This window comes from Alligator mississippiensis, chromosome 16, assembly GCF_030867095.1.
Source record: "Alligator mississippiensis isolate rAllMis1 chromosome 16, rAllMis1, whole genome shotgun sequence".
Classification (NCBI taxonomy): Eukaryota; Metazoa; Chordata; order Crocodylia; family Alligatoridae; genus Alligator; species Alligator mississippiensis.
In genome coordinates, this window is record NC_081839.1 from 473,703 (window position 1) to 498,051 (window position 24,349).

Here is a 24,349-nt window from a genome sequence, read left to right on the forward strand (position 1 = left end):
AGCCCTGGCTACCTCTACAGCACCTGCAAACCACGAAACATTTCACCCTCTCCCTCTTCCATGACACTGGGGAGGTGCTGCTGACACCTGCCTCCCTTGTAACCAGCAGGTCAGTGGCTGTAGTACTCACTCAAGATGCGAGAGGCACCAGGTTCAGCTCTGCCCTCTGCCTGAAAGGAGCTGAACACGTGTACGCCACCTCCAGCACCTTCAGATTAGCATGAACAAAACCTCACAAGGAATGTCCTTTGGCTTAGCCCAGCAATCTAGGCTTCATAGAGGTCCCTCCAGTTGAAACTTTCACTTGGCTTGGAATAAGTTAAGTAGGCATGGCTCTTTCTCTAGGGCCCGATCTGGCACACAGGCCTGTGGCACAGGGGTTCGGACACTCCTTTCCAGATGCTCTGCATGAAATATCTGCTGTAAAAGGGAAATCTGGGAGTGTGGCATAGGCATAGATGCCTACAGCTTTAGGCAGGCATGGAGCAGGGGTTCTGACTGCCTGCGTTCTGGTATGTGCTTACTGTGGCCATGGGGCAGCTAAATCTCTTTGTGCGTCTAAGCCCAAGTGCCTTGTGTGTTTAGCATCATTAGCTTACCCCAAAGGCTTGGGAAGTGCCATGACTTCAGGCCATCCCACCTAGGGTAGCATTTGTTTTCTAGGGCTGGTATAAGACGAAGATAGCTTTGGTTTGAAATACTTTGGCCAAAATGTTTAATGTGCAGGAAGCATTGGGCTGCTTAAAAATCCTGAACTTTGCATGAATGAACCACTATGAGAAGATTTCTTAGCCAGCGCACTTTATAGGGATACCTATCTCAGTACATGAGCTTGCACAGCTGCAGAACATTACTCCTCACAACTGCCCAACAGCCAGGGAGCATCCTTAGGCTGGCCGCACAAGGCACCTCTTGTAAAGCAGAACTGAACTCGGGTCTGCTGGCAGCCACCCTGATGATGGGACGGTTCTTTCCCTGGCTGGCCGCACCTCCTATTGAACACCTGCCGTTGGGGCAAGAGAACCTGTTGGAAACTGCCTTGGTCTGGGCACTTCTACTGTTTTACCCTCTGGGCCTTCTCCTAGTAGTCTGGAAAGCGGTAACCAGAAGTTACTTGGCTGCTGCGCTGCTAGAAGCTGGATTGTGTAGTATCCACAAGCTATAAAGGGAAACAAAGCACAGCACATAACACAAGAGCCGTCCAGTCAGCTCCAACCCATTCCCTAGTCCCACATTGTGGAGCTTTGATCCTACTGCTCCTGAGCTGCTCTGCACAAGAAGCTCCCTGGAGCATGCCTGCTGGCAGCCTGCATTCTCGTCTAGGCAGCCAACTCTTGCTTTGGCTTTGCCTATACTGGGAAGCAAATGCAAAGCAAGACTGGATGTGAATTTACAATGCAAAGACAACTCTGAAAGTAGTGTACTACCCTGCACTTAGTGGACACAGACTGTCGCACATGGCTAGTGCAGCACAGCTTGCTGGTTGCGCTCAGCTGCATACATAACCAGGCAATTGGGCAGGTGAGAGGGAAGGTGCCCCATGTGGGCAAGGAGGTGCTAAAGCAGCAGCTCCATGGAAAAGCAGCTTACCTGAAACTGGTTTAAAAAATGTTCCACTAGGAACTCGCTGCACAAACTGCTTTTGTTGGTTTGCAGCAACACTGGCACAAGCACACAAGGCCCCATTCTGCCCCTTCCACACTCCCAGAGCTCATACACCAAATTAGCTCCTGATAAACTAAATTAAAAAGTCATTGAATAAAGCAACTGACTCCAGTTCCCAAATCATATGCACATCTGCTATACGTTATTTCAGTGCAACTACAATCATGAAAATACCCTTCCACCTCCAACCTCTCTAAATACCTGTGTGATGACATGAGTATCTGTGTTCCCTATGAGCCCTACACAACAAAGGAATGAACATATATTTTTGCAGGTGAAGCTGTAGTGATGTGACCCAGATCTGATAGGAGTTTCCTTTACATCATTCTCAACACTTCAGTTGCCATAACAAAATGCAACTTTTTTTTTTTTTTGGTTTAGCAAATGATTTGCTCACAAGAAACAAGCAGTTGTTCTATTTCTCCTATAAATAAACCTCTGATGCATAAATGGCATGGAATAATTTGACAAAAATGCTGGTGTTGGTGCCTCTGAGGACACAATATGCTTTATACAAAAGCCTCCTCTCAGAAATCTTGGACCTCTTACAAAGAGAATGTCCCTCGGGGCTACAAAGGAGGGAACAGGCCCTCTGAAGGGACAGCCAGATTGTGACATCAGCCAAGCGCAGACTGAAAACTCAGCAGTGAGTAGCTTTAGACATGGCAAAGGAGAACAGTTAAAAAATATCTTGCACGATAGCTGGGCAGAAAAGGAGTGAATTAGTTTCTAAATCAAACTAACAGGAAACACTAACAGGAGTAGCTGTGGTCTGGGTTTCATGCCTGCCTCCTTATTTGACACGAGCCTGTGGGAAGGACCCAGAACCGCATGCACGAACAAAGTGACTTCTTCCTGTTAGCTGCTGTGGGTACAGGTCTCGGTGAGTTCCCCTAAGGAAGCTGCTTCACTTCCCACTGGGTAAGATGCTACGCTGCCAGTCCAGCCGCATGAACACAGCAGCTCCTTTCCTGAGTCAGTGCTGCCAACAGACCTGTGTCTCAGGGAAGGCCTGCCCCATCCATAGGCCTCCTCTGTCCGGAGGACACTGCCCAGCAAAGAACAGCTAGCTACCAGTACTCCCCCACGGCAGCTGGAGCTCAGGCCAGCCGTGCAGAAATGACCTCGCACCATGGGGACATTGTGCTGGAATAGAACCGGAGCAATGACTCTGGAATGCAGCGACCTCACGAGGAGGCATCCCAACATCCACAGCTCAACAGCCGGTCGGCACTAGGGAGGCCAGCTGCTCCCCTTCCTACCTACCCGCCCCTGGAAAAGATGCAATAGAGAATTACGGTGTCCAGGAAGTATGGCAGTCAGGTGGGGCCAGGAGGAGCTCCCTGGTGCAGTGGAACAGCAACAAGGCTAGACCCCTGATCCCTGCAATGGCAGCAGCAAGACTGCTGCCTCCTGACTGTAAACAGCCCTTTACGTAACAGCACAAGCACTACAGGAAGGGCCAGGGCACATGAATGAGCAGCAAGTGGAGGTCTGACACGTCTTTAAACGTCCAGTTACAGCAGAGAGCAGAGCCCCAGCCCAGCGAGTGCTGCCAAGCACGCAGCGGGCAATGGGCTCTGCCCAAAGCACCAACAGTCGAGAGGCCGAGACAGCAGCTGGAGAAGGCTGCCAAGAAGGCTGGGCGGGGGCAGATGGGATGCTCGTCGTGGCCAGCCAGCAGCAATGGCCCTGCTGGTTGCTGCACTTCCCTGTAAGCAGGTCACAGCCTGAGCCTGTATTTTCCACTGTCCTCTCCCTCCTGCTCCGAGCACATCCCTGCCTGAATACTCTGCCCAAAGCAGCTAGGCACATCCTCTGTTCACACCAAGTACCAGCAGTCCTCATGGTCCCACTGCCATAGCAACAGCTTTCCACCCTCTCATCTAAGGACAGTCTGCATAAACCACTATCAATCCAGCAGCCCCCTCTCTCCTGGCCTGGCTGCCTGCAATGGAGCCAGGAGTGTTGTTCTGTGCTCTCTGGTTCTTAAACACTGAGGAAAAATGCAATGCACCACAGTCATTTTACACTGGGCGACGCAAATGGCCCAGTGCACTGAGGGGACTGGGCCAGGTGGGGCCCAAGCTCCCTTCAAGGTCTGCTCTGATCCCTCAGCACTTTTGCCATGCACCACCTCTGGCCCAGCTGCCAGCCAGAGCCCCCACAAAGGCTGGGGTCTGAGGCCAGACCACAAAGAGTGCATGCACATGCTTCAAGGGCAACACTGCCACCCACAAAGAGGTGGCAAGTGTCTGCCTGTCCTGTCCCAGGGGCTTCTTGCAGAAGTAAGACGAGCTGGGGTGTGGAGGAGGCCAGCAAAGGTGTTCAAAGGCTGGTGGGGGGCAAATGGGAATCTGGGTGCGTGTGGAGGGAATGGGGGAGGCAGGAAGGTTTAACTGAGGCTGGAGAGGTCCTGGCAGGGGAAGCTGAATCCAAGACGCTGGTTGCTGCTTGCGGCTCTCCCCTCCTGTGGAAGGAAGAGGGAGGGGACCAGCGACTGCAGCTGAGCTTTGGCCCCAGGGCGGGGGGTTGAGCCAGCAAGCACCCAGGCTGCGATCCCTCCTCTGGGGCAGGGCTGAGGCACTGGCGGGAGGCTCTTGGTAAAGGGCCGTCATTTCTATCCGCGACAGTGGTTAGCCACAGCTGCCTGTGCCCTGCGGTCCTGAGTGGGACAAGACTGCATGTTCGGCGGGGGGGTGCCCAGGCCAGGGCTACACTCCTGGAAAATGTGAGGTTCTGCTGACAGTGGCAGACACACTCCATGACACTGGCCACAACGCTGTTCGACTGTCTCTCCTGTCTGCACTGCGTGTGCGGGCAGGGGCCAGGGCAGGATTGGAGGCTCTCGGATCAGTGGCACTACCTTAACACCTCGCAACCTGAAGCCAAAAGCACCCGAGCCCCTGAAGTTGGGCCTGTTGGTCTAAGGCACAACTTTCTGCCTTCTCTTTCCAGTATTAGGTCTTCCAGGCCCTCAAAGTCCAGGGTTTACATTCTTCTTCAATGCCTTTAAAACCTGTTGTCTGCTTTCCCCTGCACCCCGAGGGCTGAGACCTGTGGGGAAGAGTCATCTTTGTACCTGGAGAAGATCAGCTGAGCAAGGAACAGCTTTCAAATCATTCCTGTCATCCCACAGGCAGGGATCACAGGATTGTCACTGCTCATTAGCATCTCTGGAAACCTCTGGCACCAGGCTTTTCAGACAAGCTGTTCTGCATCTAAAGCAGTCAGTAAAGATCACACAGCATCTGAAAAAGAAAGGATGCAGCAATGACTGACCTCTCCCTACTCCACCCCAGAGACCTGGCCATAGGCACCCGGGTTGTGATTTGCACACTATCTGAACCTGATTATGTCTAATGCTTTGCATGCAGAGCACAGAAAGGATCCTGGTTGAGGCATGGAAAATATGCGGCCACATGAGTCATTCTGTAATGGTTCATAAACCCCGAGAGAATCGCAAAAGCAAAACATCTAATACGGCATCGTCCCTGCCCACTGGAGCTCCACCTCTGGACGCGCTCGGCACAAGGATGTGGGAATATGGCAACAGCAAAGGAAATAGGATCATTTTCTCCTTGGAATAAAGGAATCTCATCAAACAGCTGCCAGGCTCAGACTTGCAGCCTTCACAGAAGAGGCCATTCATAAGCAAAGCAGAAAGAAATGAGTTCCCAACCAGTTGCCAAACCAAATTCACAGTTCCTGCTGGCCACATGGCAGCTCCTGTGCTTACTCCCTCCATGGAAGGCAGGCCCAGGTGTGCAAACACCTAGCACCCTCCCTCACTGCCTCTAAGGCAGCATCCCCTTTCCCCAGGCTGTCCCCGCAGCCCCTCATCTCACTGGCTTGCCTGTCTCCTGCTAGGGGAAAAGCAATTCAGAGCCTTTTCTGTTGCTCTGCAGCATGCTGCACCCATTCTGCACATATCCAAGGAGTGCAGGATGGTGCTGGGGAGACCCCTGGGACTTGGCAGAGGCTGCTGGGGCGTTAAAGAGCCCAAGATCCCAACAGGAGAGGAGACAAAGGCTCGGGGAATTCCTGAAGGATGGTGACACAGTCTCATGACCCGGGGGGCCTCATACCATTGTATGTGGGGTGACATGATCAAGGAGCCCCCACACACCACAGCCAAGGGCCCCTTGTCAGCAGGAAGGAGCCTCTCTGCGGCTCCGGAAGCCGTGGGGCCAGAGAGATCCTTGCATGGTGCGTCTCTGAACTCAGCCTTATCTGCTTGGCTGCAGATGTGTCCTGTGCGTCCCTCTGCAACGCTGCATCCTGCCTGCCGGGGCCCCGCTCACACGAGACCTTCGCCAAGCCCCCAGATCACGCCGCCTGTCTGCTTCCATTCCCCTGTCCTTCAGGCCAGGGCTGGTGCACTTCAAATCAAAACCACCTGCCAGGCTCTTCCATGACCAAGCCTCCCATGTGTCTGTGCCACACCCAGGGCCCACCTCCTTTCCTTTTCGTGTCCTTGTGACAAGGTATTTAGCAGAATTCACAGCTTCATTCACAGAATGTGACCGGTCACGCCGTGAGCACTTCTGCTATGGCCTCGAACTTGCAACCTCTGGGCTGCGCCGTGGCACCCGTGCCACCTCAGCCCCCAGGGCACAGGGAGCTCGCTGAACCCAGGGAGGAGGGGTCCCAGGGCTGCTACAGAGCTGCTTGGATCGTCCCCCAGCCTCTCAGGGAATAGTCAGAGGAGGCACTGCCAGGCGGCTGCCAGAGGCTGTGGGGACACCAGAACCAGGTCGATGTAAACCAAGGACACACAGAGGCCCTGTGCCCTGACACTGTCCTGCTAAGGCCTCAGCTTTCACCCTGTCCCCACTTCTCCTTAGTGGGGAGGTCTCAGCTTCTGACCAGGTTCCCCTTCCCTCTCCCTAAACACCAGGATAAGACAGCACGAGGCGTAGCTCGGCCGCCAAAAATATAACGAGCAGGGAGTTTCAAGGCCCTTGCGGATCAGACCGGGAGGATGATGGTTTAAGTGACATCTTCCAGGGAGATAGGGGCATTTGAAGGGGAGTTCACCAATAAGGGGCAGTTCCTTGGTACCCGTACCGAAGGAGTGAAGGAGGGTGCACCCGCACGGTATCTGTGGTGACTGGGGACGGGGTTCGTACGGAGTTGTCAGAATCCGGAGAGTTTCTGCGGCTAGTCAATGTATAACGAAGGTCTAAAAGATGGAGCTGTTCTCCCCCTCTGCCAGCCAGTCTGATCAGGCAGCAACAGCGACTGAAGGCTCTAGTTATTGAGCTTCAAGAAACAACACGGTGAGTGGAAGCACTGGGTGCCAGCTCCATCTTTTAGACCTTCGTTATACATTGACTAGCCGCAGAAACTCTCCGGATTCTGACGACTCTGTACGAACCCCGTCCCCAGTCACCACAGATACCGTGCGGGTGCACCCTCCTTCGGTACGGGTACCAAGAAACTGCCCCTTACTGGTGAACTCCCCTTCAAATGCCCCTATCTCCCTGGAAGATGTCACTTAAACCATCATCCTCCCAGTCTGATCCGCAAGGGCCTTGAAACTCCCTGCTCGTTATATTTTTGGCAGCCGAGCTAAGCCTCGTGCTGTCTTATCCTGGTGTTTATCACCTTCCTGGAAGGGCCCTATCCCTTCAGGGACCCACAGCTGAGCAGGGGCAGACCTGGCCTGGCTGAGAAGGAACACGCCCACAGCCCTAAACACCCCTCTTTCTCCTCTGCAGCAAAGGTCTGGTGCTTCTGCCCACCCACAGCTCTAAATATCCCCCACTTTCTCCTCAACAGGAAAGGTCTGGTGTTTCCACAAGTTAAGGGCTGGGTGGCAGGAAATGTGTAAGCAAGGCTATTAATACTGCGCTTCCCGTGCAGCGCAGCGCAGCGCAGCACAGCACAGCACAGCACAGCAGCACATCGCGGCCCCCTTCGCAGCGTGGGGATGTGCAGGCACAGAAGGATGTCACATCAGCTGGTGCTGTGGTGCAGCCTCTGGGCACTCTGCTCGGCGGGTCCAGACTACGATGGTGAGTGAACAAACGGCCTCGGGTGACATCCTCCTATTCATTTGAGGACTGGACATTATGCTCCCATACGAAGACTCCCAACAAAACTCCAAGAAAGCCCTGACGCAGAAGCAAAGCACAGCGGTGCCAAAGGGCAAATGCCAATCAGTTCTGCACTCCTACCTTCCCAGTCCACCCTGATCCCCTCTGCTGCGCTCACTCTGCCCTGCACTGTTCTTCAGACAGCTGCAGGCCAAGTGCTGCAGCAAGGGGTGCAAAAGGGGCCCAGGGGCCATTCCACTGCACAGAGGGGAGCGACAGGGAGGAGGGGACTAAGCCAAGCCTGAGCGGCTGGGCTCCTTCTGCCCCTTCATCCCCATACCCCTCTCCCATGAGAGCTGCATCAGGCTGCGTGTGCCGGGCAACAAGACTTTCCTCTTGCAGCATCCCTGATGGGCTGCTCTGCCTAGGTGGGTGAGTAGGAAGGTTGGCCCTTGAGAGGGTTTCCCAAGTCAGGCAGCGATTTGCCAGAGGCCAGAGCAGCACCAGCCAGAGCCAAGCCCTCTGGAGATTGCCAGAGCTGGCACCTTCATGTCAGCCTCAGCCCCAGAAGCTCCCAGATGCAGAGGAAGCTGCTCTGACTCCACAACAGGAGAAGGGGAGGGAGGGATCCTGAGCACAGACCAGATCACCGTGGTCAGATACACCCCCTACCTTTGCCAAAGGAGCCAGCAACACAGCCCAGGGCTGGAACTGGCTTTCCCTCGTGAGGCCTTGTTGGCCTGCTCCCTTTGTGCTGCCCTGTGCCCTGGGGTGCTCAGTCCCTAGCAGCCAGCAGCAGACATACCGCGAGCTGTGAGAAACAGCGCATCACTCCAAGGCGTTGCATGTGGTTCTACGGGCTCATGACAACAGTTGATCATGAATAACTGGGGCCCAGACAGGAAGTACGAGCGCTGCCTGGGGACGAACCACAGATTTTTTTCAGCAGTAAGCAGCCCGAGTATCTGTGGTTTCCCTTGCTTCTCCTCTTCATTTAAATTGAGCATCAGGGATATTTTCTGCTCATGGCAGGTCACAGGGCAGCAAAGGACCATGCTACCCTGAACACCACTGTACCCTGGGCTCCCCTCCATGCTGACAGCAGGTTTTTGGGGTAAAGTATCTTAGAAAACAGTAAACTGCCTCTCAGGCCCAGCCCTGATGCAGGGAGGCCTTTGAGCTGGAGTTTGTGTTAAGTGACTCTAGCTGGGACCAGACCACGCCTCTGCAGGATTTGCTCTGGGGAACAGCCCTGCCACCCTCTGGCTCCTGCACCCTGGGTGGGCATGGTGTCTTGTCTGAAGGCACACCCTTTGGGGCAGGGACCCTGTCCCCAGATGCATTTGCATAGAGCCAGTTGTTCTGAGCCCAGCACAAATTCTCAGTAACAGCCTCTGCTTGTGTTGCCAGATTACTCTCAGAACAGCACCGACGAGCAGAGGACGATGTCTCAAAACACTCTGTGTCCCCGAGCCATCCCAGGAGAGAAGGTGACTAGTGACAACACCACCTACCTGGACATCCATGAGGCTGCCCGCTCCCAGCTGAGCAGCCCGGTCACAGTGTGGCTCCTCCCCTCTCTCTACACTGTCGTCTTCCTGGTGGGGCTGCCGGCCAACGGGCTGGCCCTCTGGGTCCTGGCCACAAGGATCGAGAAGCTGACTTCCACCATCTTCCTGATGAACCTGGCAGCAGCTGACCTGCTGCTGGTGCTGGTGCTGCCCTTTAAGCTCTCTTATTACTTCCTGGGGAACCACTGGCCCTTTGGTGAAGGCCTGTGCCGGCTCACCACAGCCTTCTTCTATGGGAACATGTACTGCTCTGTGCTGCTGCTCATGTGTGTCAGTGTGGACCGCTACCTGGGCGTGGTGCATCCCTTCTTCTCCCGCTCCTTCCGCAGCCCAGGCTTCGCTGCGTGCACCTGTGCTGCTGTCTGGGTTTGCGCTGCCATCTTCACCCTGCCCTTGACCCTCCTGAAGCAGTCGTATCCCTTGTATAGGACAAACATCATCCTGTGCCACGATGCCCTCCCCAGGCATGAGGAGACCGAGTACTATTTCTACTACTTCGTCTGCTTGATTGCATGTGGTTTCCTGGTCCCGCTGGCAGTCATGCTGTTCAGCTATGGCTCTGTGTTGTGGGCCCTGCTGGGCAGTGGAGAGCGGTACCTACATGCCATGAAGCTCACCGCCCTCGTGCTGCTCACTCTTGTGGTGTTCTACACGCCCAGCAACATCCTCCTCCTCATCCACTATTCCCGGAGCTGCTCCGTGCTCCACGGGCACCTGTACATCAGCTACATGCTGAGCTTGGCCCTCAGTGCCTGCAACAGCTGCATTGACCCCTTTATCTACTATTACGTCTCTGAGGAGTTCAGGGACAAGGTGAAGAGCAGACTCTTCGGCTGCAGCAAGCAAACCATCACCTCTCTAAAAACCTCCAAGGAGATGCTCCCTCAGCAGAGCTCCCACTCGCAGTCTGTGGTGTGAGGCCCCGGACCCTGCTCCTCTCCCTCCCAGGTGCTGGCTGGCCTCACACTATACAGTTCCCAGGTTGGGGCCAGGCTGGCAGCTAGTCCAGGGCAGGGAGGAGAGGGGGGTGGGTTTCTCTGGGCCTTAGGCACTCCTGCAGGGCTCAAAGCACAAACAAGGTGGAGTCAGCTATATGCAGACAGGAACAAAACATGGCTTCTCCTTCAGCCACTCTCACTGCTATCACTGCATCCCTCAGGCACTCCACACCCTGGTTCCCAGCTGCCATCTGAATCCCTTAGTGAGTGAAGAGGTTTGTGCCATGCCTGTCCATCCTGCTGTTGCTGGCATGGCTACCATGCTGATTTCTTTTGTTAACGAGGACAGGGTGTTGGCTGCCGCTCCAGATTGAGGCCATTAGATGCTTCTCCCCTAGTTCATCCCCTCAACCTTGGGTGGCCCTGACAGGAGCTAGGAGCTTCCACTCCCCTCTGCCCTCAGGGTTACTTGAACACTCAAGACATCCTACTAATCAAGGTCCCTGGCGGACCTTCCTTCTACCTCAAGGCCCACTGGAGGATGTTGCACTTTCTGCATGTATAATGGCAGTGGCTCAGGGAGGAAAGGGAAAAGAGACGGGGGTGGGAAAGGCTGGCTAAGTATTAAAAGCTGTCCAGGGAAACCAGCTGAACCACCCGGTTGCCACCCTGACACTGACCAGAGCCACTGGTCTGGTAGGTAGTTTGTTCGCATGCATCTTGCATCCACACATGACCAGGCAAAACTGAGAGGCTCCTTCCCTGCAAACCCCCTTCACGGATGTGCCAGGACTCCAGGTCCAGTGAAAGTAATTTTATCCCAGGGGTGCAGAGAATGCATCTGGGCTCAGTGACTACTATGAAGTGAGACGATATCCTTCTGCATCCTACTCCTGCCTCTGCTACTCACTAGCTCGCCACCCTGAAACAAGGAAGTCCATCTCTGCCCCTCTGCACTGGGGAGGACGGATACTCACAAAGTTAAATTTGAGAACATTTGCAAAGCACTGAGAGCTCTCTTTGAAAGTGCTTGCTCATGCTAAGTGCTCTGCTAGAAGGAGGTGACATGTCACCTTCTCTAACAAGCAAGGTCTTTCTTGACTGGTGATTAACAGAGCATGCCGGTGATTAACAGTCATCAGCCCCTTGTTGGGAAGAACATTCACCACTTGTACAGGCTGCTCTGGCTTTTGACACTTGTGAGTCCTCTGAATAGTACTGCCTCTCTCTGCTGGTTATGAAGACAGCCTGGCTTTAGTCCAGGAAAAAGGATTTCCATGTCTCTTGAAGGCAGGGTATTAATAAAATACTGGAAACTCCCACACTGGAATTCCATGCTCCTTTTACAACCTCCGCAGAGAACCAAGAGCTTCCCCACCCCCAACTCTGCTCCCCCCAAACCGCTGACCATACCTGCAGCTGGATTCAGGGAATGTACTGCAAAAGCGGACATGTTACAGTCAGCACACCCCTCAAAGCAAAACAAAAGGAACCTCCCAGCAAACTGCCCGTTTCTACCTCATCGTAAGTCAGAACTCCTTAGAACTGCTGAGTGCTTTGGTTCTGCAGGTACATGCATCACTTCTGTCCTTTCAGTGCTGTGCAATAGCTGGTAGTTAAGAAGCTGCAGCTCTGCAACATGCTTGCCCTGTAGTATGGAGGCAGATGTTAGCAAGGAGGAGGAGAAGGCAGAATTATTTTAGAAATCAGTTTTTAATAAAATATTCATCAGTACCTAAAACAAATGTTTTTCTGGATTCAGACTCACTAAGATTTGTGTGAACAAAACAAAAATGGTCATGTAACAATGCTGGTGGATTTTGTTTTCCTTTGTTATTAAAAATATTCCCAGTGAAAAACCAGTGCCTGTCTCCTATGGGTGCAATACTGCAAGCGCTGAGAATATGCCAGCCGCTGAATGCAGAAGAGACATGGCAGAGTTAGGCTGAGAGCCAGGGCTTTTGTCCCATGGTCAAAAGCAGCAAATGGGACAAACCAGAACTGAGCAGAAGGTTTAAATCAACAGAGATGTGCATCTGAACAGATGACTTCTGCACAATCATGAGATCCAGGGTATCGTGTATAAACCAGCCAATGGCCGCAAAGCAAGCACTGCGGCTTTCAACTTCACCCTTTAAGTTAGCTGAGTCTGTCATCTACTGACGATAATGCAGAAGAGGGGCCAGGACCAAAACATTTGGACAACAAAGGACACAGAACTATTGCTTCAAAATAAATACCACGGTAATGATTACTCCAGATAATATCCATGTACAGTTACAAATATAAATACAAATTTCATTGGAGGGATTACAAGCAACAATCACTGGTAACTAGAGAGAGCTATCAAGTCTAGTTAGTAAAGTAACTTGTTATAAACAGAAGCTCCTGTATCTCTCAAGCCCACTGGTGTTTCTCTCCCCTTTGCAATGAGTGACCATCAGAGAGGGGATAGGCGAAGACCATCTCTAGGAAAGTAAGACAAATGTTTCCAAACTGGAAACAACCCAAAGCCCAAGGTAAACCCAACAGCAGAGCTGTCCCTGCCACCTTGCAGCTACCGTCCTGGGAGAAAAGACGACTCTATCTCCCTAAAACAAGCATTCTGAAGTTGATCCTCCCGAAGCAGGAGCCCTTGGATCGCAGTGCTTTGACCTCAGAGCCCTTGCAGGGACTCGGATGAGCTCCAGAGTCAGAACTGGGTAGAAGTCTACAAACAACCTAGAATAGGAAGGCACCACTCAAGGCTCCCAGAGGAAATATTCTGAGATCAAGGATTGGCAATGTATGGCCCGGGGGCCAGATCCAGCCTGCAAAGTGCCTGGATAGGGCCTGCAGCATAACTGGAGACCTGAGTGCTCTGGGCGGCAGTGGCACAAGGGACAGTGTCAGCTGCTGGGCTGGCAGCCAGCTGATGCATTTTTGTTCCCCCACTTCCCTGGCCAATTGCGTGGGGCTCTTGCCCTGGTCTCCCCCCTTGGATATACTACTGGATGCAGCCTGTGGCACCAGGGGGGCAGCTCAGTCAAACACATCTCCCCTTTGTCCCACACAGTGCCATGATCCCCTCCTCCCACCCCACAGTGCCCATTTTTGCCACTTCCCTTGCCCTCTACTGCATGTGCCGCTCATTGTTGCTGCCAAGTTCCTGTTCCCCAGTGCCACTGGGGACAGGAGTCAGTGGCACGTGGCTGACATGGGGCTGCAGCAGCCTGTGGCAGCAGTCAGGTCACAAGCAGCAGCCCATCCCTAAAAGATTGCTGACCTGCCCTGGATGGCTTGCACACCAGAACCAGGTCTCTGGAAAGCGGAGGGAGGCCAAAAGCTTAATTTTCTTTTAAGGGACCTAGTGCTGATGACAGCCAGAGGAACAAGCAGCGCCGTGAAGGGAGAGAGTGGCCGCACAGGACAGCTGGGACTGCACTGGGGCATATACAGACTGCACTGCTGCAGCTGCTCCAGGCAGTACCTCAAGGGCTCTAGAGGCTTCCTGCTCCACCTTGCACTGATGGGGAATGGGCAGCTGCAACACTAACTGCAGGCTCCTGCCCTCAATTCTTGAACCAAACAGTTTGTTGTTTAGCTCCAGACAGAAGCTGGCTTGCACGGGCTGCAGAGGCTGCCAGCCTGTCCCCAGGAGAAAAGGAAGCTTTGCCTTGGGACAGGACAGCAGCTGGGCAGCACTGACTGGTCTGGAAGTGCTTGACATGGGAGAGGTCACTCAAGGGTCTCCCCTGGCCTAGGCAGGTATCTGGCAGGTGCCTGGCCCAGGGACGGCGACCTCCAGGACAGCTCCTCAAATGCAGGAGGCAGCACTGGCTGGTGGTTGGAACCAAGAACTGGTAGGCAAGAGACCCTAGTGCTAATCCCAAAGCTACAACAGGCTGATGGGGAGTTTCAGCCTCTCTATGCTTGTTCTTCTCATGGCAAACAGGAAATAGCACTTCCCTTCCTGCCTCAGGCTGGCACACGTGTTGGCCGGACTGAACCCCACATGTGGGGGCTGCTCGTGATAGGCTAGGTATTAGCAGGCACTGCCAGAAGAACCTGTCCTCTCCCTGGGGAGGCACTGGGCAGGCTTCTGCATCTTAAACAAATATTTTACATTTAACAGGGTCCCACTGAAGTCATGTGGGCCCTGTCCACACAGGGGATTCTTCCCTCTCCGCTCTCTTGTGCAGAGGCAATGATGGCTTGAATAGTCCAGGGCAAGGTGTCCACCAGGAGGAGCATGTCCTGGCAGTGGCACCTTTCTACAAGGGAGACAGGGAGGGAAGGGGACTCTGGGATGAGGGCTCCCATCCGCAAGGGTCCAAGTAGCCCTAGCTCAGGGACACGGAACAGAGCGCCCATCTCTAATGACAATGAGAGGCCAAGATAATGAGGAGACTCTTTGCATCTCCCTCTCCTAGACTTCAAGCACTAAATAGTGCTGAAGGTGGTGCCAGGAAACAGCACAGCTTACACTGTGCAGCTTGATGGGTTTTTTTTTTAAAAGGCTGCCTCTTACTGCAGCTTGCCCCCAGCCTGTCGTTAAACTAGGAGATAAATATTGATGCAGGCTGCTGTGTGTATACACTAGTAAGGGCCTGCCAGGCCAGTTGCTTTCAGAGACTGAATTTAGTTTAAAGACATTTATTTACCTGCTAGGCAGGAATGCAGCCGCTGGCATTTCCACTGCACTGTGGGGACATGGCTGGGATGTGGTCTGCTCTTGCACACTGAAGAGACGTGGCAAAAATCTCTGCTGAGAAGCAGCGGGTACAGATGGGTGCAGCCATGTTAAGAGTCTGAAAGAAGACCTCTGAGCAGCAGGGGAAGCAGCAATTAAAATATTAGCCAGCAGAGCCATTCTGAATTTACTGGAATCTCAGGGCTGGGCTGTGACCTGCTGCCTTCCACTGTCACCTATGTCTGGGAATCTGAAAGCTGAAGTCTAAGAGACTGACACTGGAAGCCCCAACTCCAACTCTCTTCCCAGCCACAGACCCAGTCCAAGGACCTGGTCCCTGCTCAGCACACTGACTGAAGTCAGCACCTGGAAAATGTTTTTAGAGAGGAAAAGGAGCGGAAGGCCAAACTCGCTCCCCTTTGTCTTCATGTGGGCACTGTTTGGCAATAAAGTAATCTGCATTCTGGGGAGCCCTATAAACAATATGAATCAGGCTTTCTTCTGTTTTCTTTCATGAACAAACACTCCCGAGAAGGTTTCCAGTTTGTTCTGGGCTCTGGCAACAGTGGAGGTGGAAGGATGAAACATCCTGGTTATTTTGCGGCAGGCAGCTGTGTATACCTCCTCCACGGAGTAATTGGAATGATGTTGCTCCTGGTGCCAGCAAAGGAGACACCCAAAACGTTTCAGGAATGTACAGCCTCTGCTTTTCTTTACATTGAACCATTTGTCGATTAGACTCAAACTCTCATGCTCAGGTCAAGTTACCCTATAAGAGCCCAGCCTCTGACACTGAGGAGGGTTCTGCACTGGTGGCAGCCCAAGGGCCACAAAGGCCGTGAATACACAGAGTACTGGGGTCCTGCTGGGAGCAGAACAGAAATGGCTGGTAAAATCAGGCAAGCACTAAGCATGACACTGCCTCAGGTCAAATTTATTCTCATGCTGGGGTTACAGAGAGAGAGAGAGAGAGAGACCAGGGGGCAGAGGCCAGGAGGCTGCAGGCTGCACTTGGCAGAACCTGCTCCAACATAAATGGAGTTCACCTGCCGGCCCCTCATCCCTGCTATCACTGGCACTCTTCCCAGGCAGAGCCTGCAGCCATGCCCAGGACTGTCAGACTTTTACCCCTTGTGGAGTTCTCAGGTGATTTAATTTTTCTCTTGGAGGACTGTCTCCTTGCCAAGTCCAATGAGCATGGAGGTGTTAGGGAAGTCGTTCCCAGGAGGGCAACATGCTGCTAGTGCAGTGGGACATTAAGGCTGGAGGCAGCATTAACCTCTAGCTATGGCACAGTAAGCAAAACACATTGCTTTTTATTACTGTAACTTGAAAGAAAGCTCCTCAGCCACCTCTTCCCAAGAAGCAACTCAGCCGGACACAGGGGCCTGGACTTGGCTTCTTTGTGTAGCTAGGAAATGGTGTTTGTGAAATCCTTGTACCATACAAAACACTCTGAAGTGGTCTAGGGGGTCTGAATTCCCACCCCTGTTCCCACCTACAGGGACAGCATATTGGTCTCTCATCCTTGGAAAGACTCCTAATAGGGTGAACAAAAGGCAGGAAAATTGTCAGAAAAAATAATGCTGAGTGCCCCCAAGGAGCTCCTGCCACCCCACGGGGAGGCGAGGCCTACAGTTCTGAGAGCATCAGAAAGTAGTCGTCATTTGGTTTCTGTTCTGCAGCAGGTCATCTGTAGGAACAAACTCGTACAGGAGTTGTTTCTGAGCTTCTTCTTTTTATTTTAAATTATACATTTCTGTTGGAGAGAGAATATAACAAGGAAAAGTCACTCTCCCATCACAGATCTCTGTACAGCAGCAGTTGAACCCAGCCCTTTCTACTTTAAAATGCCTGTTTGGAACTGAAAGTTGCAGGCACTGAAGGCTCCCAGTGCCAAACCAACATTGTCCTAATCCCCAGCAGCGCTGAGGCCAAGGGAAATGGCAACGCGATCGTCAGAAGCCCCTACGGCAGATTCACTCTTGACCCAGAGGCATGGCTTGGAAGACAAGCCAGATCTAGCCCTGCCCTGGCCCCCAGGCCTCGCTCTCTCACCATTCTGCTGTGGTCACCACTCCCTGAATTCTGTCCCCTTCCCTCGGGGCACTGCTGGGTGTTGTCAGCTCCGCTGCCATCTCAAAGACATCCGCTTCAGAGACATAGGGGTCGGGGTCGTACTCGTAGGAGTAGTAGGACAGGTCCGACTGGATCACGGGGCCTTCTTCTGTGCGAGGGAAACAAATGAAGCTTCAGACTGACACTCACAGGATGAGCTTTAGCCAAAAGGGGATGGCCCTTGGTAACACTTCTGCTCTGCTGCATGTCAGGCATAGGGTGGGAGGTAAACACAAGAGGAAGCATGTTAATCAGTGGGGAATCCAAATACACTTCAGAAGAGCCAAAGCCCTGGTGCCTCATGAGAAAAGAGGGAGCAGTGTGTGCCGGCAGCCCAGAACAACGGCATGCAGGCAGTCCCAACTCCAGACCACAAGCAGCGGAGCTGCTTTGCACCAGGATTTTCCACAATTCCTCCTCTGACAGGTAGGAAAACAAAAAAAAAGAAGGGCTCTAATTTAAAAATAAAAATCTTAAAGATTGTCCATTTAGTTTGCATGTGTCTCAAGGAACAGGAGTCAGGACTTCTGGGCTCCACACCCAGCTCTCTCTCCTGATTCTGCACTTCATACAGGGCAAGTCACTTCCCCTCGAGCCATTGTTTCCACATTGGTAAAAAGGGCAGAAGAAAGCTGCAACAGCTCAGCGAGGTGCTTTGAGATCACTGTGAAAGTGCAGCTTTAGGCATCATCTTTACCAATGGGTGACAAAGCCAGACTCCATCAGGGGTGAGACATCATGCACCTTCTGCCTGTTCCAAGAGGATCAGTTTTTAGGGCTGCTCTTTCTTCAGGCAATCAGCTCACCGATTTTGGCTTAACAGGAGCAGGAGGGAGTCCCCCAGCCCCTCCCTCACACAGAAGGCAGGGCAGGGTGGCACTCTCCTGACTGACTGGTTCAGAGAGGCAGGAGCGTTTGTAGGCGACAGCTGACTTTGTCCCACCTGCCCTGCCTTCCGCCCGAGTTCAGACCAGCCCAGCAAGCCACCTCTGCCTGGGCAGCCTAGTGAGTGGAACTAGGGGGACCTGGGCTCGTGTCGCGGGGGATGAGTCTCCTCTTCAGCTCCGTCACAAGCCACAGAGCAACTTCCCAAGCATAAAGAAAGGGATGGAGCCATTTGTTTGCGAGAGATCGCTCACTCCAGGCAGAACAGGTTGCTGCCCTCTGCTCTGGGGGCACTGGGTCCAGAGTGTATGGAAGAGAGCAGGAACATCCTTGGGATACAAACAGCTCCTTTCTGTTGCAGTTTGAATGAAGCTGCCTTTTCCCCCTACTGGCTCCATCTGTGCAACTATTCCAACCCACGCCCAAGCAAACTGTTCTTTCCTTTACTTGCTGTGGGGAGGAACAGTCTCACTGCAATATTTGCTTTATTTAAAGCGAACTCTCTCCAAAGCCTTTGAAAATGTTTGTTCTCCAGAAATAAAAATCCTGAAGGCCCCTTTCCCTGTTGCCTTCCACACCCCTCCAGCAGCAGGTTCAGCCCTATAGCAAGGGACCACTTTCCCGACAGGAGATTCAGTCTCCACATTCACGCCTCCTTGGCCTCCTCTCCCAGGGAACCTGCCAGGCTATGAGGTCGTTCTATGGCTGGATGATTGCCATCCACCAGGGACAGGACCAAGATCACAGACCCCGCTCCTTTGAGGAATGCAACTTTCAACTCCAAACAAAGATGAAAGGTTGGTGTTTCCTGTTACACACAAACCGCACCCTGTCTTCAAATGCTTGTGCCCTGGCCAATATTTGCTGAACATTGAAGGGATGAAAGGAAAAGTGGCCCGCTGCCAAGCCAATCCATCCTGAGGAGCACTGCTCCTGGAAAGAACGCTACAGCCGGCTGGTGCTGTGGTGTGGCCCTACGGGAGGGAGGGAGGGAGGGAGGGGTGGTAGGTCCAACTCTGAGCTTTGGAGCTGGGCAGGAAGCAGTGCATTCAGCACCTGGGGCACAGAAGGCTTTGGGCCGTTTCACAGAGCGTTAGCGTGCTTTGAAAGGCCCTGAAAATTTAAACAGCAGCCACAAGGGCTGGAGGAATGAGATGCACCAGCAGACTGCAGGGTCATGCTGGACCCTTGTGGCCCATTTAGATTCTGCTCCCAACATCCGATTCGGCAGCAATTTCCCAAGAGGGAAGAAGAGTCGTGGAAGGCAATCCAAATCCAAATGCTGCTCTCAGTTCCCACCCCAATGAATCTCTGCAGCCTCTCCAACATACGGGTTTTCTCCAGCACTGCTGAAACCTCGAAGGGGCAGAGAACACCTTCCCATTCACGGCATCAGCCTGAAAACACACTTCTCTAAAACAAATGTGATATGGACTCCAGGCCCCTCAAGTCCCCATCACCAGCCCCAGAGATTGGAACAGCTACTGTCAAAGATGTGGCACAGCCCCCAGGTTTCTCAGAGCTACATACTGCTATAATCTAGGGTGGGTCATGCACCCCAGGCCTCACTCCCTGCTCACTGCCATTCCTGCGAGTAATGGTACTCACTGCAGCCGCCCTCCTGCATCGAACAGGGCTGTGCTTGCAGGAGTGAGCCCAGCTGCACTGCACAGCCCCACACTCGGTTTGGTAAGGGGAGCTGTCTCGCTGTTTCCACTGCAGTTGTCTAACACAGCCAAGGGCCGACAATGAAAGCATCTGTCAGACCAAACAGACCCACACAAGTCAGAGCAAATTCACAGGGACTGCAGACAATATAAACACCACAAGACGCTGGGAGAAAGGCACTTCCTGGAGATTAACACTGAGTCCACTCACCCCATCACTCCCCCTCAACCCTAAACTTGACTTGGCTCCTGGAGTTTTACATCCTTTTAGGAAATCACAGATTTAGGTATGGCTCATCTGAGCTTTCACTAGCGACCCAGAGCACCTGAACTGACTTAACCAATCACATGCTTTGAAGCTAACAAGCCAATGGGACCCGTGTGCAAGAAGGGATTCATTGACTTGTTAAACTTGGATTCCTTTACCGTGCGGATGACCTGAGAAGAGTCCAGAGGATTAGAGAGAATCACATGCTGTGCACTCCTCCTGAGGCAGGATTTAGCCAATTTGATTGAAAAAAAAATGTTCATTATCAGGGCTGCTCAGGCAGCTCAGCACGGAAGAGCATCTGCTAGCCTGGAGGCTGCCTGGTTCTTACTGCTGCTGGGTGACAAAATACTAGGAGATCCTATGATCCAGTTGTTCAGGGGACTGATCCATGACATCCAAAGTAAGCAACCCAACCTATTAAAGCTAAAGGTGTCTGTCAATCCCATCTCTACTGCCGTAGTTAGCAGAGCATATGGCTGCCCATACTTATATTCCAGAGGGTCTTCCTTAGGTGACTGGTCTGAAGGATTCAGATACAAATCAAAGCCAGAAATTCAAAGCAAGACAGGTTTACACATAGCTTAAAAGAATACAAAAATCTCGATCGCAAGGAGTTGATTTATGCTGAGCAGAGCACACACTGAAACAGTTCAAAGACCCCAAAGACGGGCCACCCAAAGAAAGGTACCAAACAACACCTACCATCTCAAAATCTACTCATCAGCTTCTGTGGAGTCAGCAAGGGCAGGAAACCAGAAAGGGGATCACAGGATGTCAGCAAGCTGGTCAGAGGACAGGGAAGAGGGAGAGCAACACAGCTGCTGCCTGTTTGCCTCCGGCTGCCCGCTGCCAGAGACTGCTCCCCCTGAAGAGGGATTTCTTTTGTTGAGTTCTCGGGAGAGCTGGAGGCCATGGGAGAACTAATGAGGGGAACGCAGCCAGGAAGACCCCAGGCTCATTTTATTTACTGGAAAAGGTGCGAAACAAACTACCCTATTGACCCCCCACTGCTTCCCGGTGAGATTTATTGTAACCCATTTTGTATTGCAAACCTGACCCATGAATCTGGAAAAAAAATTCCCATAAAGTGCCAAATGAAGTGAGCGGCCAGATTCCCTGCTTCATTCAAATCAAAGCAGCAGTTCCTTCCTCAGCTCTTTTACCTTTCGTTCACTTGGGCCCTTCACTCCAGGCAGACTCAACCAGGATCAGAGCAGCCATCTCAAGAACCGTACATCACATCTAAGGATAGACTCCGTTCAGCTCAAGTATTCTAGTTCATCCAGAAGGAGTTAGTTGTCACTTATTTGCTAGGACACACTGCACCAATCTGATCTCCAAGGGGAAATCCCCAGTCAGTGCCAGCCCTGCTCCTCAGTGATAGCCGCTGAAGAGAAACCCTCACAAACCCAGCCTTGGAAGTCAGCTGCCCCTCCCTACAAGCATCTTGATGCCACTTAGGACTTCAAGCTGCACAGTTGTACTTCTTGAACAATTCAGAGCAAGCACTTCAGTCCCTCTGCTCAAATCTGTTTCAAACTTGTATACAGTTTTGAGAGTCACCATCTTGAACCTTCTCAGAGAAAAAGGGTCTTGGGTAAATCTGGAGACATCATTACCTGCTTGCGTTTGCTGAACACTGGGCTGGTCAACAGTGTGGAAAGGATTCTCCCTCTCTTCTGGTAAACTCTTGGCTGCAAAAACAGGATACAGTTGCCACAGCGTGGGTTAAAGAACCTTTATAAAACCTTTCATCCAGTGTGGTCCAACGCACTGCCACACTGCTTGCAATGAAGATACACTGAGAATATACACTAGGGGCCACATCTCACCGGGTTCATTTATATCCAAGACATGACTCTGGAGAGATACAAACATTACCACTGAAATTCTTACGTTTCGTTCTTAAGAGCTACAAGCCCAACTGTGATCTCTCTGCTCCTGACAAATGCATTGCCCAGATCACAGGTCAAGAGCTGCCGGACAGGATACCCCCTTTTGCTTTTGCAGACTGTGTTTTGAATCCTGTACTTGTCCAAATCACATGCACTACTTTGGCTAACACAACAAAAAAGGAAACTGTAAGTAACTTACAGGCAGAACACTGAGACATAGGAATTTGTTCTATCCTTGTATTATTCCTGCAGGATGCTACCTCCATTTGGCAATGGTTCTGATACATCAGCCCGTCAGACCCACACACCGGCTCCCCATCATAGCCACAGTCTCTAGAGCACATACACTGCTCAAAATATTCATCTTCCAGGCAGCCGAAAATGTTGTTGCATGGCCCAGAGTGAACAAAACCTGAAAGGGCAGCAGGAACATCAGAAGCAGGTAGAAGAAAGGATATTTTTATTGTTTTCTTCTTATGTTTCATAGACGTTTTTATAAGAATACCCTACCACCCTGTCATAGGAGCTTAAGAAGTTGTGGGAACAGAACTGCCTTTCTGAAAAAGCCACAATGAAGCAGACTCCAACTCTGAATGGTACAACTCTCCCTCCCTGGCTTGGGCAACACAGGATATAAGAAAGTCACTTGTCTCTGGAAAAGGTTATTGTCACGGCACCTAGTGAAATTAATCTGTCTTTTCACACAATGCCCAGTGACGTGGGGGAACTCTCAAGCTATTATTGAGGCTGAGAATTAAGAAGATAAAAAAGAAAGACTTAACATCTATGCAAAGCAGCAATCCGCTTTGGGTAGATTATTCCACAATTATACTTTGCACCTCTCCTCTACAGTATCCAGAACTAGTCACCATTAGTGAGAGAAGACCAAGCTAACTGTGTCACTGATGTGATGATGTTGCAGACTTCTGTAGGCTGCCACCCTGGTAGCCTCAAGACTCGGATATAAAGCCCACACTGAAACAGTCAATTTTGGGTCCCAATCCCTGAACCAGGCTTTTCTGCAGTCCTTTCCAAAAACAGCCAGTTTTGGCTTTCCTGTGACTTACCAACCCACTGACTAGCTGAACTTTCCACCTCATTGCATGTTGGCCCATCACACAGCTCACGAGCAAGGGGGCTGTTTTCGCTCACATTGTAGAAACGAGTTGCTTCAAATGCTACAGAGAAGCAAGAATGACAAATTATTCAGAACCACAAAGAGAGGGTTCTGGATTAGCGAGATCCAAAGGAAAGCAGCCTACCTGGCTCATAGTAATCATACACTTTGATGGGAACAGGGGCTGTTTTCCCAACTATATACTCTCTGAAGGCTTGAAACTTTACACAGGTCATGCACTGGCTAGGAATCTGTATGAAGGACATAAGAGTGCTAGTTTAGCATACACCACAGCTCTGTAAATCAGCAGAGTAAATTGGTTACTCTATACCATTCATAACTTAATATTGTGCAACAGATACCTGCACTAACAACAGTGCCTTCCAGGATTTAAGCTGCTTCCAAAGAATGCTAAAAAAAGGCCCAGCTAACTCAGTAAAATACATAGGGCTCAGCTGGACCCTTAAGGCACAGCTGCACTGGGGACAGGATGAAAGCAAAACAAAGGCACCTGAAACCCATGCCATACTCTCTGGGCTTGCATATCGCCTCATCCATAAATTATTCTGCAAATGAGACTTGATGAGTGATTCCATCACTGATGAGCGAGAAGAGGTGACAGAAGAGGTGCCAGTTCCTTCTCCTAGATATGTGCTAGCCCTGCACAGCCAGCACATCTGACTCAGAATGCACATCACAAAGGGATCTCTTGAGTAAAGGACCATTTTCTCCTAGTACTTTGACACTCCTAGTACTTGGCGAGTCAGGATCAGACCACCTTGCAGCTAAGGCGAGGTAACAGCAAGTATCAGCCCAGCACTTGGAACCAGGAGAACAGGGTTCTGTTCTGAGCTCCTGTGTGATCGGGAGAAAGCTACCTGCATTCTTTGTGCACACTTGTCTTTCCTAGAAGTATGTCCAACACCTAGAAGTCCCAAACTGGCTCTTGAAGCCTGGCAATTAACATCCACAGAGATCCTCATGTGAAACATTTCAATTCATTTAAGCCTGTCCAACAATCCAGTTGCCTCTTGTTCTTATCCTCACATTCAAAATCAACAAAACTATAGAAAACAAAGTTATTACCTCGTCAAAATAAAAGAGAACTTTTCTTCCATCAACTTCATATCTTTTTAATCCAATTTGCTTGTTCATTAATAACTGGAAAGAAATGAACAGGTTCAGATTCATCTCATTTTAGCAGTCATCAAAAAGCAAAGATTTCTAAAGGCTTAGAAAAAGGCAGCTTAAATCCTAAAGAAAATTAATCTCTGCTGGGCAATGACCTTTGAGGATGAAGAACTGAAGGTGGTAGAACAAGGGTCAAAGGCCCTTCCAGACAAATGAGGAGGAAATTAAGTTTGTGCTTCTTTGCTGCACAACCCACTGTCTGCAGTGTGGAATGTCCTGAGAAACGCAGAGCTATGGTTTGCTTCCCAGCCCCGAGGGGCGCGCTTATCCCTTTGGAACTTGTTGGACAGCTCACCCATAATCTAATTGAGTAGTGCC

At 51.6% G+C, this 24,349-nt stretch overlaps 2 protein-coding genes and 1 long non-coding RNA gene across 6 annotated transcripts in view; 1 reads left to right on the plus strand and 2 right to left on the minus strand.

Moving 5' to 3' along the window:
• Positions 1-784: 784 nt before the first annotated feature.
• Positions 785-6,612, minus strand: LOC132246648 (uncharacterized). The gene is made up of 2 exons (XR_009458043.1): positions 4,748-6,612; positions 785-1,159 (listed from the first exon to the last, which is right to left on the minus strand). It is a non-coding gene; the product is annotated as an uncharacterized LOC132246648 (long non-coding RNA).
• Positions 6,613-7,551: 939 nt separating this feature from the next.
• Positions 7,552-11,537, plus strand: F2RL3 (F2R like thrombin or trypsin receptor 3). The gene is made up of 2 exons (XM_006259509.4): positions 7,552-7,685; positions 9,117-11,537. Exons 1-2 carry the CDS (start codon positions 7,601-7,603, stop codon positions 10,193-10,195), a joined length of 1,164 nt encoding a protein of 387 aa, XP_006259571.2. The 5' UTR covers positions 7,552-7,600; the 3' UTR covers positions 10,196-11,537.
• A 372-nt stretch (positions 11,538-11,909) lies between these two features.
• The window catches only part of CPAMD8 (C3 and PZP like alpha-2-macroglobulin domain containing 8), a 64,533-nt gene continuing 52,093 nt past the window's right edge, over positions 11,910-24,349 (minus strand). For 2 of the 4 annotated variants that reach the window (XM_059719743.1, XM_059719745.1), the window contains exons 37-42: positions 23,927-24,001; positions 22,986-23,091; positions 22,791-22,901; positions 21,923-22,135; positions 21,448-21,522; positions 16,655-17,114 (exon numbers count right to left, since the gene is read on the minus strand). In XM_059719743.1, coding sequence (XP_059575726.1) covers positions 16,942-17,114; positions 21,448-21,522; positions 21,923-22,135; positions 22,791-22,901; positions 22,986-23,091; positions 23,927-24,001 — 753 coding nt within the window. In that variant the 3' untranslated portion in view covers positions 16,655-16,941. The other 2 variants (XM_059719744.1, XR_009457925.1) reach the window with 2 other exon arrangements.

What these genes read in the sequence shown, in the direction of transcription:
- F2RL3 (XM_006259509.4), top strand. Translation starts at nt 7,601, where the DNA reads ATGTGCAGGCACAGAAGGATGTCACATCAGCTGGTGCTGTGGTGCAGC. An exon ending in GGCGGGTCCAGACTACGATG is followed by an intron (nt 7,686 to 9,116) that starts GTGAGTGAACAA and finishes TTGTGTTGCCAG; the next exon opens with ATTACTCTCAGAACAGCACC.